The 19804-nt window shown below is 44.9% G+C and overlaps 1 protein-coding gene across 1 annotated transcript in view; it reads right to left on the reverse strand.

Annotated features, from left to right (window-relative positions):
- Positions 1-19804, reverse strand: part of EXOSC8 (exosome component 8) — a 533341-nt gene that overhangs the window by 404217 nt on the left and 109320 nt on the right. Inside the window, exon 4 of the mRNA XM_044073308.1 lies at positions 2260-2333. Coding sequence (XP_043929243.1) covers positions 2260-2333 — 74 coding nt within the window. The remainder of the gene's footprint in view (positions 1-2259; positions 2334-19804) is intronic.

The raw sequence follows: 19804 nt of genomic DNA on the forward strand, positions 1-19804 counted from the left end.
ATTAGTGGCTGGGCAATTCACCGGCTTATTTAGAAGTTTGTGTATCATAGTTAGCTGAGAAAGAGCCATGTGATGTGGCAGGTCTAACCAGTTTAATTCTCTAAGGGCTAGGGAGTGGTGTGTTCTATTCTTACAGTTTACTGCATATTTGGCTATTTTTATTATTTTATTAACTGAAATGATTCAGATATGTCTAGTCAAATAAAACTATGTAGTCCCATTCCTTAAAAGCACAATTTCTGCTGAAATGTCATGCCTAAATTGCTTAACTTCTTAAACCACAGCAAAAACTGTTTTGATAATTTGTTGGGTGGTGGTGGGGGTTCCCCAATCACAAAGTGACTTCACCTGACTAAACCACATCCAGCTTTAACCTTGCTTTGACCCAGCCTAAAAATGATGTTAATATAGAGATAAAGTCCTAACTGCACCCCAAACAACTCATGTTCAACTGGTAGCAAGGATGATGATAGGATCAAACAGGGAGGACAGCACTGAGAAACGAATGCTGGGTCACCTCTCCCAGGGGAGGGCAGCAGCTTGTCTTGCTGCACTGGTGACACCTTGTGGTGCATCACTGCAGCTTAATGAGCCCAGTGCACCTGCTTAGTAAACACTGTGTCTGTTGCCTGGGAGGTTAGGCATGACAGAAGCTCACATGCACCTCTCAAAGGCAGCTACAGTGGAGCATACATGGTGCCAAGGGGTGGAACAGGACAGTCTAAAGGATCTGCAGGCTGGCCCACTCCTTAACACCTGACTCTCACTCTACTGGAGAAGGAATGGGCTGGAGGGCTCTCACGTCGAAAAAAAAAATGTGACAATCAGATGCACTAGGCATTGCCTGCTGGACAAATCATGCAGACCATCAAAAGAGTTATGTTAATACAGTAATAAGCAATTATTGGTTCAGTGACAGGCTCAAAGTAGCAGAAATAAAGAAATGGAATACAGGCTCATAGGTAGTTACTAGACCTGCAGTCCAGGGGACCATTAAGGAACTTAACCAAAATTCCCAACTGCCCCTAAGCACTATATGCTTAAGTGATTTGCCCAAGGTCAAACAGTGGGCAAACAAGGGCTGACAGAATTAAATCTCTTACTTCAGGATCTACAGTTCACAGCCTTAATCATCTGCACTAACTGCCAGACAGGAAATCAAACCCATAACTAGAAGGGAAAGCTTTCAGCTCATATCCTTAACATTCTTCGCTAAATTATTATTAGACCATTTAATACTTTTACATCAGTCTAAATACACACCAACAGTGTACCTGGTATTTAGTGCTCTATAAAGGGATGGCAAAATGAATCATGCAATACCTGCCTGATATTGAAAGGTCTGGGCAATCAGAGTTTAAACGAAGCAACCAAGACACCAGATGGTCAGGTGCTGAGGATGTGGTTGAGAAGGACAAAAGTCAGCTCTTCCCCTGAGGAGAGAAATTAGGTTTCCCACAGAGATGAATCCCATACCGGGCAGAAGAGAGACAACTAAGACACACAGGGGATAGGTAGTCATGTTATCCAGTTATGTAAATTTACGACTCAGTAACAGCAACACTGGGAAACTCAAAAGTCTGTTTCTTGTCCAGTTCTTAATTTAACAGAGTTGACCTTTACCACCCAGGTAATGTCCCTTGCCTCACAGAAAGACTTAACAAGACAGAATTACTCAGCAAATAAAGGATACTGAGCAAGGACCAAGGGAACATACATCAGCATCAAAGCAGGATGAAAAATCAAGTTAAAAAAGTGTGCACCACAAAAAAATGGAACATTTTTGACAGACTTTAAATTACTGCTTGAAAATCATAGTGTTCCTAGATTTCTGCAACTTGAGTATCTGCTTTATATATCCTACACTCAAATGTACGATGGCTATTATCTTCTATAAACCACCAAACCATACATTTAAATGACAAAATGCAAGAGAACATTGGCTTAAGAAAATGTCTTTTAACAACATAGCTTAACTGGAAAAAATATCAATTTTGATGCCCAAACAACTACAGAGATCAAAGAAGACCCTTTGGGGGTTTGAGGAGCTGTATGACAGTCAGCTGTTACGGGGTCCAGTCGGTTTCATTGTACCCACTTAACGTCATCATTCCCAATTAGTTCTGCACAACTCCCAAAATGTAATGACAACAGTTTGTAGCAGACTTTATAAGCTGTCATACTCAGCATGTTAATAAAATTACCTTAAGTAACATTACTTCACACAATATGCAGTTTTATAAGTAAGTAATATCTTACCCCTTTAATACCACACACCACGGTAGTATTACCCAGCTTTACTAAGGCAGACCCATCTGCAGTAGTTATTGAACCTGAAAAAAACAGCAAAAATCAGTAAACTGCAACAATCAAAGACCAAGTTCATTTAACCACCTCGATTCCGAAGGAGGTCCAATACACAGAAATTCCTGGCCACCAAGTTGTCACATAACCTGGACTGTACCAATATGTAAATATTCTGTTTGGGGTAATATACAGAAATAGTAAGGTGACCATCTGTGACCATAACATCTTCTCTTACTTATTTTGTATATGTAATTCAGTGTTAACCATTCTATTCACGCATCAGCATATTCTGAAGCAATTTCGTTATGGGTTTTAAATTACAAATAAAACATAAATCTTTGTTGTAGTCAAGCACTTCAAAGTTAAGACTTGGGCTTAGCTTAAAAACTGTTACTGCACTGTGTTTAAAAAATGCAAACAATATCAGTAGGGTGAACCTTCACACTCTCTATAGCAAAACAATATTATGCACTTGTTCTCAAGGGTATGTTAGCATGGGTGTGAGATTAAAACAAGCAAATTGTAATGTTCTGTTTGACAAGTGATGCGCTGAAGGTATATGTCCCTACGAGAACAGAAAAGGGACTGGTGTGAGAAAATCATACAGCCATGGTACAGTAGGTCATTATCTCTGTTAAAGCAGGACTATAAAGTTATTAAAACTATAGTCATACTGGCATGTTTTTTACTGAAGTTAACAGACTTGGACTGGTGTGAGCTTGGGAAGGGGGGGGTGGCAAACATTCAACGGCATAATTTGCTCTGCCCTAATGACTCGGGACACACAGACCACAAGAAAAGAAATAACTGGCCAAAGCATGGATGCAAAGACTACATTCACCAGGCTGAGTTGGGTCTTTTTAACAAAGGTCTTAGAAGGAATGGGATATTTTACTTCTTTATTTTGACATTTGTTAACTGGGATGTCTGACTGGATAGGGACCCGTTTTCAGCACAGGTCCGGGGAGAAATGCTCCAAAATACAAAAATTAAACAGGTAGTCCAAGAAAGAGGTTTATAGTTAACAAAGTAAAATTACAACAACAAAAATACTTGTCTCAGCTGACGTTTCTGTTGGATGGTTATGCAGATGTTTAGGAGAAAGAATAATGCAAGTAAAAATTTAAGTTGGACAGGGTAATTAGTAATAGGAAAAGGCAGGCAGTACAGGACAGAGAGGTGGTAGAAGACAGAAAGGAGGAAAAACATTAGTGGGAGGTTAGGCGCGATGAAGGCAAGAGCACAGCCAAGAGTTAAGGAGTCTATCTCTTAATGCTTTTTTAAAATTTGTGACCATTTGAGATAGATCTGATGGTTAGAGGAATGATGTTCCAGGACAGAGCCACTGTATGGCTGTACAGGCTATGGCCTAAGAATGTTTTAGGCTTGTAGGTCTCTAACAGGTGTTGGTCAGAGGTCCAGAGAGAGCAACTGAGTGTACAGTAAGTGATGAGTGAAGATATAGCAGGATAGGAAGTGGGTTGGTTAATTATGAAGTGAGGAGCAGCTGAGAGAGGAATAGCTTGTGAGGTAACTCAAGCCAATTTAAGGTTTTTAGAGATGGACAGTGGTGTGAGTTATAGGGTTCCTATTAGAATGACATAAACACATTTTGTCAAATAGTTTTCATCGACGCCTGAAGAGCAAACAGGCAAAATAGCAAAGCAGCTGTTCAATTCGTTGGGAAAGAAGTCGCTTGGCCACTTTGTTGCTTTGCCGTGTTATGCACTGTAGTGTGGTCTCCAGGATTCCCTTATCCGGTATAGCTCCCAAACGTGAATGTGGAACAGTTACTGGGTTAGGGTGCGGGTTAAGGTAAGTGCATATTTAATTAATTTATTGGGTTTAATACATATTTATATAAGTAAGGGGGTTATTTGTTTTAACTTTCTGATGAAGTTTGGTCATAGGTACCAAACAAAAGCGCTTACTTTCTGGTAAATAAAAGTTGGGTCGTGCAGCTGGTGTTCTTGGCCTCATCTGCTGGATTTGTGTTTGTAAGTGCATATGTTTTAAAATGTTTACTTTTTTTTGTTTGTGTTAGATGTATGTCTGAGTTACGTGCATATGTGTTTTCAGCAGTTTACTTTTTTTTTTGGGGGGGGGGGGTAGAACTAGGGTTAAGGTACATGTGTATGTGTTTGGAACTGTTTACAGTTTTTATTTTTGTTTTTGGTTGGAACAACAATCTCCTTCCCTAGGAAAGAAATTGCTGTTTTGAGGTGTCGACATTTTCAGCTTTCGCTGAAAAAGGGTAGATGAAACATTGTTAGCTGTTTTAAGCGTTCAATGTTTTAATATAGACCCGAGTTATAGGGTTAGATGCTGCGAATCTGGGAATTCTTTCCCAGCAAATTGAACAGCTGCTTCACTGTTTTGCCTGTTTGCTCTTTAGGTGTCGATGAAAATGCATTTGACAAAATGGGAACCCTATAACTCGCACCATTTCTGCTCCATTTTTGTTTTTAGGGTGGACTGCAGGTTAGTTAGAATAGGAGAGGCACAGAGTAGGATGGGAAGAAGATGAGCATTATCCAAGGACAGCCTGTTGTCGATAAGAATTGTTTTTGTTCTGTAGCACATACCAAGTTTTTGGTGAGGATTTTGTAAATTTTGAACATGTAGATAAGCCCAGGAGTTTAGTACAAGCTGATACTTCAATTCAGGTGTTACCAAGAGATTTAATGGTGAAGAAAGATTTTTGGCGAGAGACTCTGGGAGAAATACAAGACTTTTTTTTCAGGGTTAAGTACGAGTTGGTTTTCGTTTAGTCAGCATTCAATAGAATTAAAGGATTTTTGGGTACAGACTGCAGGTGTGAGAGATTGTCAGATGAACAGATAACCGTACAATCGTCAGCATATTATATTAGGGAGGAATGAGTACTGGCTGAATACCGACTGCTAGTAAAGATGTTGAATATACTGGTCCAAGAATGGAACACTGTGGTACACCAGTATTAACAGGGAGGAAGTCAGAGAAGGAGGAAGGCCACTTGACAGACTGACGTTGGCTACAAAAACAGCTGGAAAACCAGTTGACAGTGGAGTTAGAGAAACCTAGAGCAGACATTTTGGAGAGAAGCATGGGGACAGGGACTGTATCAAAGGCTTTAGAGAGATCTAAAAAAAAGGGAGGACACCAGGTTATTGTTTTTTTCTTGCTTTAAGGAGAGTAAGAGTGAAGGAAACCAGAACAGTGGTCATACTGTGGTTATGACGGAAGCCAGGTTGGGTTGAGGTAGATGTTCAAGGAGCTACTTGTGTATGTATTTTTTGAGAAGGGAGACAAAATTGCTATAGGCCTATAGTTTGTAAGTTTGACAAATTGTCCAGCTTTGTGAAGTACAATAATAAAAAAAAAAAGTTTCAGATAGAAGGGAGTATACATTCTTGAATAGATCTGTTAATTTGAATGGAGATAGGGTAGGCTATAGAGTTAGTAGCTACTTTAGGATTTCTGCAGGTAAATAGTCTACTGAGAGAGAGAGCAGGCGGTTTAGGATTTCCGCAGATAGATAGTCTGCTGACAGACAGCAGGGCTTGAGTTTGGTTAGGAGAGACTTAACATGCGAGGTAGGGAGAGATTTGAGAGAAAAAGTGGGTTTGTTAACGGGTGGGAGAGGAAATGTATGGTTAGGGATGTGGTTGTTCTGAGTTAAATTGTTAATAGAGTCTATGAAGTAGGAGTTGAATATAGTGGCGGTTTCGGAGGGAGAGTGATATGGGGCATGGGTTTGGTATACTGGGAGAACTAGGATTGAGTATCTTGTTAGTGGTGGTCCAGAATATTTAAGGGTTGTTATGATGGTTTATTTGAGGTTTTAGGCAATAGTTTTTTTTATTTAATTTTTTTTATCTGCATTGAGTTGTTTTTTGTGAGGTTATGAAGTTGTTTGTAGGTGGTTAGGGCTTTTGGATTTCAGCCATTATTTTCTATGCAATATCCCTACTGTGGGATTTATCTCTGTTTCCTGATGGGAGTTGGGGAATTAAACGTATCAAGGAAAATCCGATTAAAATTTAGAACAGCATCCTCTAGAGGTTGGCTAAACAGGAAGGACCAATTTATAAAGCCAAGTACATTGTTAAACTCTTCTGCACTGAAGTTGGTGAGACTACAGCAGCCTTTATATTTGTGTTGCTTGTTGTGATGTACGGGAAAGTCTATGAACGTGGATAGGGAGGTGGTCGCTGAGAGAATAGAATCTGAGAGCGTTTTAGGGTTGTGATATGCGCTAGTATTTCATACTAGGATCCAATCGAGGATGCAGCCTGTAGTGGAGGATTTGTTGTAGTGGGTATAAGTACAGATTGAGTGAAGCCATGGAGATTTATGCTACAGGTAGGGAAGTCAGTGGTAAGGGTTCGCCAGTCCACAGTGACATCACCTAGAATTATAGTTTCATTTAAGATATGGTTGGAGGCCCAGGAGAGAATGTTTTCTAGAACTGGGTATTATTTCCTGGGGGAGGGGTGTACACACCTGCAATGCTCAGTGTTTTGTAGTGGTTTAGTTTGCAGTTGGCTAGTATAAGTTCTACAGGGTGAAAGCTGGGGAGTGATATAGACAGTGGTGTGATGCTAAGATACTTTGAGTAAAGTATTGCTACCCTGCCAGCTTTTTTATGTTTTCTATCGAATCAGATGATGTTATAGCCTGGAGAAAGAATTTCAGTGTCTGTGATATATTTAAACCAAGTTTCTGAGAACACAACTATATTGGGTACGTAATGGGGCGTCCATGCATAGAATTCACACATTTTGTTTAGGAGGCTACGAATATTCATAGAAATGATGGTTAGACTCACAGTAGATGGTTTAGAATTTGAGATGCTAGAGGGTACAGAGTTGGTGTCATGACTGGAAAGGTGTTGGGGCCAGGGTTAGGGTGAATATCTCCACATAAGAGCATATTTTTGAAGTTAGTCTGCAGCATAGGAGATTTAAATTTAGAAGTAAGTTAAGTGATTTTTGTTTTGCAAGGGTGAGGGCTGGTGTCAAGGTAGGTGTACTAAATAGATAAGATGTTATTGAAACGTGGTAGGGTATATGTCAATGTCAGACAGAGGGTGGGTAACAGGGAGTGGTGGATTGACAGGAAAGACATTTGTTTTATAAGGAGAGATACTAAAAGGAGTTAGGGTATATGTCAATGTCAGACAGAGGGTGGGTAACAGGGAGTGGTGGATTGATAGGAAAGACATTTGTTTTATAAGGAGAGATACTAAAAGGAGTTAGGGTATATGTCAATGTCAGACAGAGGGTGGGTAACAGGGAGTGGTGGATTGATAGGAAAGACATTTGTTTTATAAGGAGCGATACTAAAAGGAGTTAGGGTATATGTCAATGTCAGACAGAGGGTGGGTAACAGGGAGTGGTGATTGACAGGAAAGACATTTGTTTTATAAGGAGAGATACTAAAAGGAGTTAGGGTATATGTCAATGTCAGACAGAGGGTGGGTAACAGGGAGTGGTGGATTGATAGGAAAGACATTTGTTTTATAAGGAGCGATACTAAAAGGAGTTAGGGTATATGTCAATGTCAGACAGAGGGTGGGTAACAGGGAGTGGTGATTGACAGGAAAGACATTTCTTTTATAAGGAGAGATACTAAAAGGAGTTAGGGTATATGTCAATGTCAGACAGAGGGTGGGTAACAGGGAGTGGTGATTGACAGGAAAGACATTTGTTTTATAAGGAGAGATACTAAAAGGAGTTAGGGTATATGTCAATGTCAGACAGAGGGTGGGTAACAGGGAGTGGTGATTGACAGGAAAGACATTTGTTTTATAAGGAGAGATACTAAAAGGAGTTAGGGTATATGTCAATGTCAGACAGAGGGTGGGTAACAGGGAGTGGTGATTGACAGGAAAGACATTTGTTTTATAAAGAGAGATACTAAAAGGAGTTAGGGTATATGTCAATGTCAGACAGAGGGTGGGTAACAGGGAGTGGTGATTGACAGGAAAGACATTTGTTTTATAAGGAGAGATACTAAAAGGAGTTAGGGTATATGTCAATGTCAGACAGAGGGTGGGTAACAGGGAGTGGCGATTGACAGGAAAGACATTTGTTTTATAAGGAGAGATACTAAAAGGAGTTAGGGTATATGTCAATGTCAGACAGAGGATGGGTAACAGGGAGTGGTGATTGACAGGAAAGACATTTGTTTTATAAGGAGAGATACTAAAAGGAGTTAGGGTATATGTCAATGTCAGACAGAGGGTGGGTAACAGGGAGTGGTGGATGGATAGGAAAGACATTTGTTTTATAAGGAGAGATACTAAAAGGAGTTAGGGTATATGTCAATGTCAGACAGAGGGTGGGTAACAGGGAGTGGTGATTGACAGGAAAGACATTTGTTTTATAAGGAGAGATACTAAAAGGAGTTAGGGTATATGTCAATGTCAGACAGAGGGTGGGTAACAGGGAGTGGTGATTGACAGGAAAGACATTTGTTTTATAAGGAGAGATACTAAAAGGAGTTAGGGTATATGTCAATGTCAGACAGAGGGTGGGTAACAGGGAGTGGTGATTGACAGGAAAGACATTTGTTTTATAAGGAGAGATACTAAAAGGAGTTAGGGTATATGTCAATGTCAGACAGAGGGTGGGTAACAGGGAGTGGTGATTGACAGGAAAGACATTTGTTTTATAAGGAGAGATACTAAAAGGAGTTAGGGTATATGTCAATGTCAGACAGAGGGTGGGTAACAGGGAGTGGTGATTGACAGGAAAGACATTTGTTTTATAAGGAGAGATACTAAAAGGAGTTAGGGTATATGTCAATGTCAGACAGAGGGTGGGTAACAGGGAGTGGTGATTGACAGGAAAGACATTTGTTTTATAAGGAGCGATACTAAAAGGAGTGAAGGAGTGACGACAAAATCGAAATCATGTTCGGGGACAATAAGGAGGTGGTTGGATTATAGAAATGAAAAGGGAAGGGGATTACGAAGGGCAGTAGAAGGAGGACAGGAAGGGCAGCAGGTAGAGTAGCTGGGAGGGGAGGTGATGTGGGTGAATGTAGAAGAAGCACAGGGAGAGAGAGATACAAGAGTAGGCTACAATGTGTGCATATGTAGGTGTAAGAGAGGAAGGGGAGAAAGAGTGTGTGGAGGGGGAGAAGGTGTGGTGAGCGGGGGGGGGGGTCAGAGTGTGTCAACTGGATAAGTTGGGCTGGAAGGGGATGAGCTGGCTAGGGGAAGTGACATGGTTGTGAGAGTATAAGACTAGAGGTAGTGGGGGTAGATGAGAAATGGGGGTAGGGGAGTGAAGTAAAGCCCTAGCGCAGTAAGTGCTGAATGGAGCAGGGCCCCACCATCACGGCTGTAAAGCACAAAATAAAAAAAAAAAAAAAGCAAAAGCAATCAGTGAAGAGTTGATTCTACAATCCTTAGGTAAGAAATTAAGAGAGCTTTTGCATAAGCTGTGGTGGGGTAAAGAAGGAAGGAAAATAATTCAGTTCTTAGGAGGATTCAATTAGGGGGAAAACAGGAAAGAAATAAGAAGTTATGTACTCACCATAACGTTCCATCTGAGTAGGTGACTTCATTTGTCTGCAACCTTTGGGTCTTGTATCCGAACTCGGATCCGAGCCGGCAACTTATTTCATAGCTTAGAGATCCGAGCTCCTAGCTCCTCCCCTTACCCATAATCCCCTGCCAACCCTGACTGACCTCAGATCAAGTTTGCCCGTATACAAAAAAGCCAAAGGCTAACACATCCTGAAGGATACCATAGAAGGACATACAGGAACAAGAAAATTCTGAGGGCCAGGAGGAAGGAGGGGGGGATGGTTGCAGACAAATGAAGTCACCTACTCAGATGGAACGTTATGGTGAGTACATAACTTCTTAATCTGAAGTAGGTACTTCATTTATCAGCAACCTTTGGGACAGAGTCCCCCGGCTACCTTAATATTGGGTGGCCATCATGGAAGGATGTTCCGGAGTACTGCAGAGCCAAAGAACGCTCTCCCTCTGGAGATAATGTCCAGCTTATAATGGTTGATAAAGGTATGAGATGAGGCCCAAGTGGCCACAGAACAAATATCATCCAGTGGAACTCTAAATCTAAAGGCCGCAGAGGTAGATACAGAACGAGTAGAGTGCGCACGAATTCCCTGAGCTGCAGGCCTCCCAGAAGTGTCATGGGCCAAGAGAATACACTGAGAGATCCATCGTGATAAAGTGATCTTAGAGACAGATTTACCTAGGTTAAATTTGGAAAAGGAAATGAACAACTGGTCGGATTGCCTATGACCAGCAGTCCTGTGAATGTAGAAGAGCAGTTGTCTGTGCACATCTAAGGAATGGAGTTTGTATTTTCCCTTGTTCTGATACTTAGGGAAGAAAACTGGTAGGTTAATGGACTGATTGATATTGGCCTCTGAAGCCACCTTGGGAAGAAAAGAAGGTTTGGTCCTGAGGTACACTCTATCCTGATGAAAGGCCAAGTACGGGGGTTTCACACAAAGGGCCTGAAGCTCGGAAACTCTTTTCGCCGAAGTAATAGCGACTAGGAACGCCGTTTTCCAAGAGAGGTACTTAAGATCGACCGAGGCAGCCGAGGGAGCTGTCAAGGCCTGTAAAACTAGAGCCAAATCCCAAGGGGGTACAATTTCCCTGACAGGAGGTCTGAGCAAGAAAGTACCCTTGAGAAAGGTCTTACACAATTTTGCTGTAATCAAGGGGCCCGATTCATGCCCCACATGGTAATAAGAAATAGCTGCTAGTTGAACCTTGACCGTAGAGCAGCTAGCCCCCTGATGGAACAGACCTGTAAGGAACTCCAACACAGATGGTAACGGGGCTGTGAAGGGATCTAAGTTATTATTCTCCGCCCAGATGGAGAAGCGTTTCCACTTACTACGATATACTTTCCTAGTGGAAGGTTTATGTGCTGCTACGAGAATGGCTTTAACTGGTGAAGAGATTCAGGGAGTCCTAACTAGGAGTGGAACTGGAGCAGCCACGCTGTCAGCTTGAGGTTGTCCAGATTCGGGATCGGGAGGTCTAGGGGATGAGATATTAGATCCGGGAGGGGATCTAGAATCCAAGGTGGATTTACCAGATGAGACCACAGGTAAGGGAACCACGTTTGACGAGGCTAGAATGGGGCAATGAGGATCATCCTGCTCACCAAGTGACTGGCTTTCTGTATGAGTTTCAGCATCAAGGGCAGAGGAGGGTAGGCATAAAGTAGACCGGGGGGCCAAGCATGCACCAGAGCGTCTCTCGGGGATTCCCCGACAGGGGGAATTAGAGCGAAGTAGCGGTTGCATTTCGTATTCGAGGGAGAGGCGAAGAGATCGCAACAGGGCTGCCCCCACATGGCAAAAATCTGCTTCGCTACCTGGGGATTGAGAGACCACTCGTAGGGGGAAAGGATGGTGCGGCTGAGTCTGTCCGCCAGTATGTTGGACCGTCCCGGAATATGCATTGCAACAAGAAAGCGGTTGGTAGAAATCACCCATTCCCCACACTCTCATGGCCTCTCGACAAAGAGGATAGGACCTGGTTCCCCCCTATTTGTTGATGTACCAGACCACTGACATGTTGTCCGTCTGTATCGCAATAGTCCCTACCGGAAGAAGGTTCTGTAGTGCTTGCAACACCAATAGCACCGCCCTCATCTCCAGGACATTGATATGCAAGGTCGTCTCTGTGTCGTTCCACGTGCCTTGGACTGTCTTGCCTGCGCAATGCCCCCCCCACCAGAGGCGAGAGGCGTCCGTGGTCACTGTGGCGAGGGGAGGAGGCGTGGAGAAAGGACGTCCCGTATGGAGATCCGGGGATTGGAGCCACCATACGAGAGCTGTCCTGCACGCCTTGCTAATGGAAATAGGATGGTTCAGGGGAAAACGTTGAAACGACCATTGGACTTGAAGGGTCCATTGCAGTACCCTCATGTTCAGACGAGCCAATGGCAAAAGAGTGATTGCTGCCGCCATGGAGCCTAGAGCCCTCAGGACCAATCCCGCTGGTGGAGCTGTAGACTGGAGGATGGCCCCCACATGCAGCCTCAGGCCCGCACATGCAGCCTCAGGTTCAGAAGATGTTCCGCGGTCAGAAATGCTAGGAGATTTCTTGTATCCAATTTGGCCCCTATAAACTCTATCACCTGGGTAGGAGCAAGAGAGGATTTGTTCATGTTGATGGTGATGCCCAGCTGGGGGGCCAGCCAGGGAAGTAGTCCCTGGCTGAGCAAAGCAGATGCCCTGTCGGGGCGGTCAGGAGCCAGTCGTCCAGGTATGGAAACACCTGCATTCCCTGGAGTCTCAGGTGGGCCGCTATCACTTCTAATACTTTGGTAAACACCCTGGGGGCTGTGGTGAGACCAAAGGGAAGGACCCTGAACTGGTAGTGACTGGCTCCTAGCCAGAAGCGGAGAAACCTCCTGGATCGTCTGTCCATAAGAATGTGGTAGTACGCATCCTTGAGGTCTATAGGAGGAGAGGTGTTCAGAAGGGAGAGGTCTAGGATTGGTCTTAAGTCCCCCGTCTTTTTTGGCACCAGAAAGAACCTGGAGTAAAACCCTAATCAGAGCTGGTCTGGGGGGACGGGGTAGATGGCTCCTTTTTCTAGCAGCTGCTGGATCTCTGCAGCTGCTGCCTCCCTCTGATCGGGTGGTACATCGGGGAGACTTTTGGTTCTGGGGACATGGTAAGTGGGAATTTGGTAACCTCTGGATATGATACGAAGCACCCAGCGATCTGATGTGATGGACTCCCAAGCTGCCAGGTGCTTCGAGAAACACCCCCCCGACTGCCTCCAGAGTGGAGCAGTCGGGCAACCCCTCAGGGTTGATGCGTGGGTCGGTCAGAGAAAGGTTCCCTGGACCCAAAATTCTTCGGGCCCCCTCTGCCTCTAGGGCGGCGTCCTCCTTGTCCTCCTCTGCCACGGAAGGACTGGTTGTCTGGAACAGGCTGGGAATGTTGCGATTTCCGGAACCACATCTTCTTCTGTCCCTTTTGGTTCTTGGAGAAGGACCTTTGGGGAGCGGAGAAGCGGACTCCGACGGCAGACAACGTCTTCCCGTCCTTTTCGCTCTGGACTAAAGTGTCACGAACGGTCTTGCCAAATAAGGCAGAACCATCAAAAGGGGCATTCGCAAATGACACCTTAAAGGGTTCCGCGAAGTCACAATGTCAGAGCCAGGCCTGGCGCCTCATGACTAGGCCTGCTCCGCTGGCTCTAGCGGCTCCCTCTGTAGCATGGGACAACAACCGCATAGAGGTATTAGATATCGATCTTAGAGTGGCCATGCGAGTGGAGTACAATTGTTTGTCCTCCGCCGACATGGACTCCGGGGGGGAAGCAGCGTACTCTTTGATAAGGTCTCGCTGCATCCTGATAACGTGTGCCATATAGTTCAGAGACCTTACTGAGAAGGTCGCTGAACTAAAAACCCACTTCCCCAGGCGATCCATCGAGCGGGACTCTGCTCGGTGAATGGACCGAGGGACTCTCCTGAGCTAATTCCCTCTTGGTGGCTGCCGCCGTCAACATGGCATCTACGGGGGGACCCTTGCTCCAGTGGGATCTGTCCGCAGGGGGGCTCAGAATTCTATCGGGGCGTTTGGGAACTGGCTCCACAGTGTCCGGCTCCTTCCACGCCCTGGTGGTAATAAGGTCCACCAGGGGGTCGGCCGGAGGGGACACCCAAGAGGTAGACGGTCCTGCTTCGAATGCCTCTAGGAACACGGACTCGTCGGAGGAAGCCTTGGGGACAGACCACCCCCCCTAATCCTGAGCATTTCCATGATGTCTCCAAAGGAGACATCTTCGGGGGTGACCTAGGGGAGCCTTCCCCTTCATCCAAGTCCGTGTCTTCTGTTAAGGACTCGGGGGAGTCCACGTGTCTCCTCTTACACTTGTGCTTATGAGGCACATCCTCGGGGGGGCTGTCCGAGGAGGTGTCACCAGCAACGACCTGTTCCAAGGGAACGACCTGAGACATCGAAGCAGGCTGTCCCTGAGGCCGGGTGATGGAAGCCTGACTCAGCCGAGAGGGAGTGCGGGGTGGAGCCGAAGCAAGGGCCGGGGGACTGGATGCCCTCAACAGAGCCCTCTCCACTGCATCGAAGGCAGAGGGGGAGTCGCTCTCTCTGGGATCCGAAACTCGACTCCCACTCAGATCCAATGGAGGGATCGGAACCGGCGCCGAGACCATTGGATCCAAAGGACCAGTGTGCTCCAACCTGGACGGAGCCGAAGGCACACTGAATCCCACGGATTCGAAGCTCGGCCCACGGCTCCGAGAGCTTGGATCCGACAAGGAAGGACCCAACAGACTCAAGGGCAGAGTCTTATCCGAAGTACCCAGTACTGTCGTCGCCGACCCACCCCCGGCTCCAACGCTGCCCGGCTCTGTACGGTCCGAACCCAAAAAGTGGGTCGGAGAAGGAGCTATCGGGGCAAAAAAAGGTGTTGAGCTCCCCCCCGAAGGGGGGGGGGGAAGCATGAACACTCCCATCTGCAGCTGGGCCTGGATGAACCTTCACATCATCCGGTCCAAGTCCGCATCCGAAAGGCTGTAGGTAGATCTCGACGAGGCCACCGAGGCAGGCCGGGAGTGCCGCCTCGATGACCTCGACGGAGAACGGGTCTCCTCCTCCTCAGGTCCCAAAGAAAAGCACGTGGATCGGAGCTGAGGAGGAGGAGACCTGGAAGCCGTGGAGGGAGAAGCCCGCTTAGCTGGGGGGGCCGAAGCGGAGGCCTCGGCCCGCTGCTTGTGGTGCTTCTCCCTCCTTTTCTCCCTCCTGGCCTCCCTCTACTCCGGCGCTTTAGTGGGAGTTTGAGTCCCGGCCGAGGGGAGGGAGGCAGGAGTGGCCGCCACCGAGGACTGGGATGGTGCCACGGGAGTACCAGAGGCCGAAGCCGGATCCGGGGGCAAAAGTCCCGCCAGGATCAGCTTCGACCTACGGTCTTTCAGTGCCCTGGGGTTGAACGCCGCACAAATAGAACACCCAGAGGATAGGTGTTCAACCCCAAGGCACCGAACACACAGAGTGTGGCCATCCACCGGTGAAAGCTTATGGCCACACTCAGTGCACTTTGAGAAAATAGGCTTTAGGGCCTCCGACATAGTTTTTTTTTTTTTTTTTTAACAATAAAAAGTTTTAAATTATGAATAAACTACCTCACACAGACCAGGCCCCAACACACAACAGTCCACACATACACTACGCACCAGCGAAGGAGGGGGAGGAATTACGCTAAAAAAAATAAAGGTATACTGACAAAAAGGGAACCTAACCACACGCATACTATAAATAAAATGTGAAAAATATAGAGTTTTGCAACAAAAAAGTTATCACTTATCTACCACATGCCAGGAGCTCAGGAGTCTAGAAGCATACTCAAGAGCGGCAAACTAGATCTGAGGTCAGTCAGGGTTGGCAGGGGATTATGGGTAAGGGGAGGAGCTAGGAGCTTGGATCTCTAAGCTATGAAATAAGTTGCCAGCTCGGATCCGAGTTCGGATCCAAGACCAAAAGGTTGCTGACAAATGAAGTACCTACTTCAGATTGAGCTGGGGATACAGGTAAATCAGGTTTGACTGGGTTAAAAGGAGGGGAGAGAGACAGAATGGAGTGTAGTAGCAGAAGGAAAAGTTAGGATCTCAGATAGAAACAGGAGTCTGGGACAGAAGAGTGACTGGCTACAGAGGTAAAGAGAGAGAGAGAACAGTAGGTGTTAGGTGAAGTCGCAAGTCAAGCAAAGGAAGCAGGATAATTTGTTAAGGTGTCTAGAAAAGGAAAGGGGGAAAGGTGAAGCCATGACAGGATGCTAACCCGTGGCAGTGTACGCACTTTAGAGAGACATTTACAGATGTATGTAGATTACAAGATTAGACAAATTATGGTATAAAACCTTAGGCAACCATATTTTAGCTCCATTTATTCAAGGTTTCCTGGGTGTGTTAAGCTGGAAAAATGTGTCTTTCAAGCAGGAGAGGGAAGTTGAAGTAAGCAGCTCGGTCTGCATGTAAGACAAACAGTGGGTTGAAAGAAGGAAAAACAGAACCAAAAAGAAAATGGAGAAACCTGAGTTGTGAGGGGATATTGCAGAAAAAGAAGACAGAGAAGTCAGTAATTCAATGCACCATTTGAAAAATTCCTCTGAGGGATTCTAGTAAGCATACAGTATTAATTGTAGTAAAATTAGCTTTGCTAACCAAGTTTCCATGTTGTATGTCAAGTACTGGGTAAAATTATCAATCTGTATAAGAGTAGCTACCAGTTGGAGGCACCTTAAAAGACTGGTATAGAGTGTGCATATAAAAACTTGAATACAGTATGGAGAAAAATGCGTAAAAAAAGAGTCTAAGACTCAGTAGTCACAAGTCCAGCTCCAGTGTTGATGAAACAGCTAAAATACGAATATTGCTGAATAACAAACTGAGCCATGAATTACCAGAACTATTTAATAGTTAAAAAAAAGTAGAAGGCTTATGGTGGAATGCACAATTGGATCCACAATAGGACAGGGTAGATTATATGTTTAGTCAGAAGGGTAATAACCCATATGTATACAATGTACAAAAAAAAAATCCATGGGAATTCATGGAATTAATCACAGCTAAATATAAGGGGTCAAAAGCAAGAAAGAGTGTCTTCAAATCTGTCTGAAGAGTTCATAGGATCATCGTAGACTACTAGGCTATCGGCTCAGAGGTCATTTCAAGCCTAGCCATTTCATTCCAATGTAATACCATAGAAATGCTAGTCAACATTCAGGAGGGCTGTAGGGGCTATCCCTGGTATGAATTTACAGTGTCCCATATACTCGTCCAGGTTCTTGTTGAACAATGTCATAGAGGTGCTCTGTTTCACATGAATTAGTAGCCTGTTCCAAAGATGTGGCAGTGGCTGGAAAATAAATCTGTCCCTCCAGCATGTCCTATTTAAGTCGCAGGCCATATGTAGGTCACTGGAACGGGAAGCCTTAGTCCCGTTTGATTTACAGGATATGCAGCAAGTTCATAAGGTTTGGGTCCGAGAATGTTCTGTAAGCCAGGCATTAGGCTCCCCTAAGAAGTCTATACAATAGAGAGTATAGCGACAGGGACTTTAGTCAGTCTGTGTAAAGCACATGCTGGAGTCCCTTGATATTTTTAGTTAGAAACCTCTGAGGTCTCTCCAATTGCTGCAGGTGCTTTGTACGGTACATGCTGAATGGGATGCTATACTCAATTATAGGCTGGATTAGTGCCGAGTATAGAGGAGCTATAACCTCTTTTGCTTTCGAGGTGATGCCTTTACTAATCAAGTGTGTTGTGTAGAAAGCCATCCTTACTAGAGGAGACACATGGTGATCAACGTTAAGGTCACAGTCAACTCATGATCCAGATCTTTTACCACTTCATTGGTACTTAGGGCATTGTTACTGATATGACAGTGTGAAGAGACACTGTTTTGCTGAAGGGAATGATGATGCATTTCTATGCATTCAGTTTGAGACCATGACTAAGACAGTCGTTGGTCTGCGAAGACCATGAGTATACCGACATGATTTGCGGATTCGATAATTGCACCCAGCCAGAACCTCTGAGAAGTATATACGTGGAGTCACCCACTTTGATAGTGTGCGTCTGGTTTGTGAGCCAGTTGGCAATCCATCTTACAACAATGGGGTTTACATTCAGTTTGCTAAATTTATCAGTAATGCCCAAGTGTGGGATTGTGTCAAAACCTTTTGTCAAGTCGAGGTATGTTGTGTGCACAGATTTGCCCTCGTCAATGGCCCTGGTCACATTTTCAAAGAAATCCACCAGATTTAACAGGCAGGATCTGCCCTTGATGAAGCCGAATTGGGTAGGATCCAGGGATATGGTGATTGCCTAGGTCTTTATTTATGAGGTCCATAATGATCCATTCCATAGCCTTACACAGGAGGCTGGTCAGGCTTATGGGTCTGCAATTTGCCCAGGTCTGTTGCAAGGCCACCTCTGTGAAGAAGAATAACTGCTGCTGTTCTCCATTCTGCAGGAACAAAGCCTGTTAGGCTATGACTGAAAAGGGTACTGAATGGTTGTGCTAGTTCATGTTTTAGCCTGTTTAGAAGACAGCCTGGGATGCGGTCTGCTCTCACAGAGGCTGTTGTTTTCCTTGGACAAGGCTTTGATGACCTGCTCTTCAGATATGTAGGGTGGTGGTGGAGTCTGGGTGAAGGACTGTGATAAGTTTGGAGTTGATAAGAGAGTGAAATTTTCACCAAACCTATCCATTAGTAGGTTTGCTATCTTTGTAGGGTCAGTGTGTGTGATGCCGTTGGTCACTAGTTATGCACATGCTTGGGTCCTACCTTTTAGGTCACATACGCATCTGTAAAAGGCCTTATGGTTATCCTTGGTTGTGCCTGCTAAGTTTTTTCTCAAAGAAGCCTTCAGAGGATTTGACAAACTGCCTTATTTGCCCATTGATTCTGAGGAAGGTGCCTTTCCAATGTTGAAGCCTCACCTTTCTTTTCCTGGACAGCAACTTTTAGCGCTTATTGTAAAGTTTGTTGATACCGGATGTCCATCATGGCGACTTGTTTTTACTTGTGGCTCTGACTGAGTATTTGGTACAACCCAGTCTATACACTTACGCAAGTGATTGTACAGGAATTTAGTGCAAGCTTCGGTGTAGTTACCACTTCCAGCTGGGGGTGGTGTTTGGAATGTATTTATGCCTTCACCTAGGAGGGTGTAGTTTGCATTGGTGAAGTCTTTTTAGTCTGCTTGTGAGTTCCAGTGTTAGCGCCAGCTCAAAGGTGACTGACGTCTGGTCAGAATTAACTAATGAGGGTCCGACAGTTGCAGCAGCGCATCCGATTGACGTTAGTGAGGACCAGCTCTAGTATATCTGTTCCTCTTGCCGGGGTATGAAAAGTTTGTTCCAGAGCATTTGAGTTAACAAAGTCAAGGAACTTTTGTGCTAGCCAGTCAGGGCTAGCATAGGTTTTCCAGTTGATGGTGGGATAACTGAAATCCCTCCCCGAACCAGAGAGTTCGGCAATATTTGGATTGTCTCCAGTTTGGTCAAGTAGGCTTCATGCACGTCATGACCCATGTAGGGGGATCTATAACTGGCTATGACTTGAATAGGGGTCTTACCCACCATAAGCTGAACTTGGAGTAACTGCATGGAGTTGTCCAGTCTAACTAGATGGGATGCAAGTTTATCTCTGATATAGATAAAACCACCACCTCTTTTGGTTCTCACACATTCATTTTGCAGTATGAAAGTATAGAAGGCATTACTGCCTTGTTAAGTCCGGGGCATTTTCTACGGCCTTGAACCAGGTTTCTGTGACTGCACAGACATCTACATCTTCCAGTATCAGAAGTGCTTCCAGGGTGTGCAGTTTTTGGTTTAAGCTCCTAGCATTTAACAGCATGCCCCTTATTTTGTTTTGATTGGCAAATTTCATGTTGCTAAGTTTGTTTTCAAGACCATGTCTAAAAAACATACTATGTGGGAGGCAAGAGCCATTGCCAGCAGC

The sequence above is a fragment of the Protopterus annectens genome, chromosome 5.part1, assembly GCF_019279795.1.
Source record: "Protopterus annectens isolate FY-2018-M chromosome 5.part1, PAN1.0, whole genome shotgun sequence".
Taxonomy (NCBI): Eukaryota; Metazoa; Chordata; order Ceratodontiformes; family Protopteridae; genus Protopterus; species Protopterus annectens.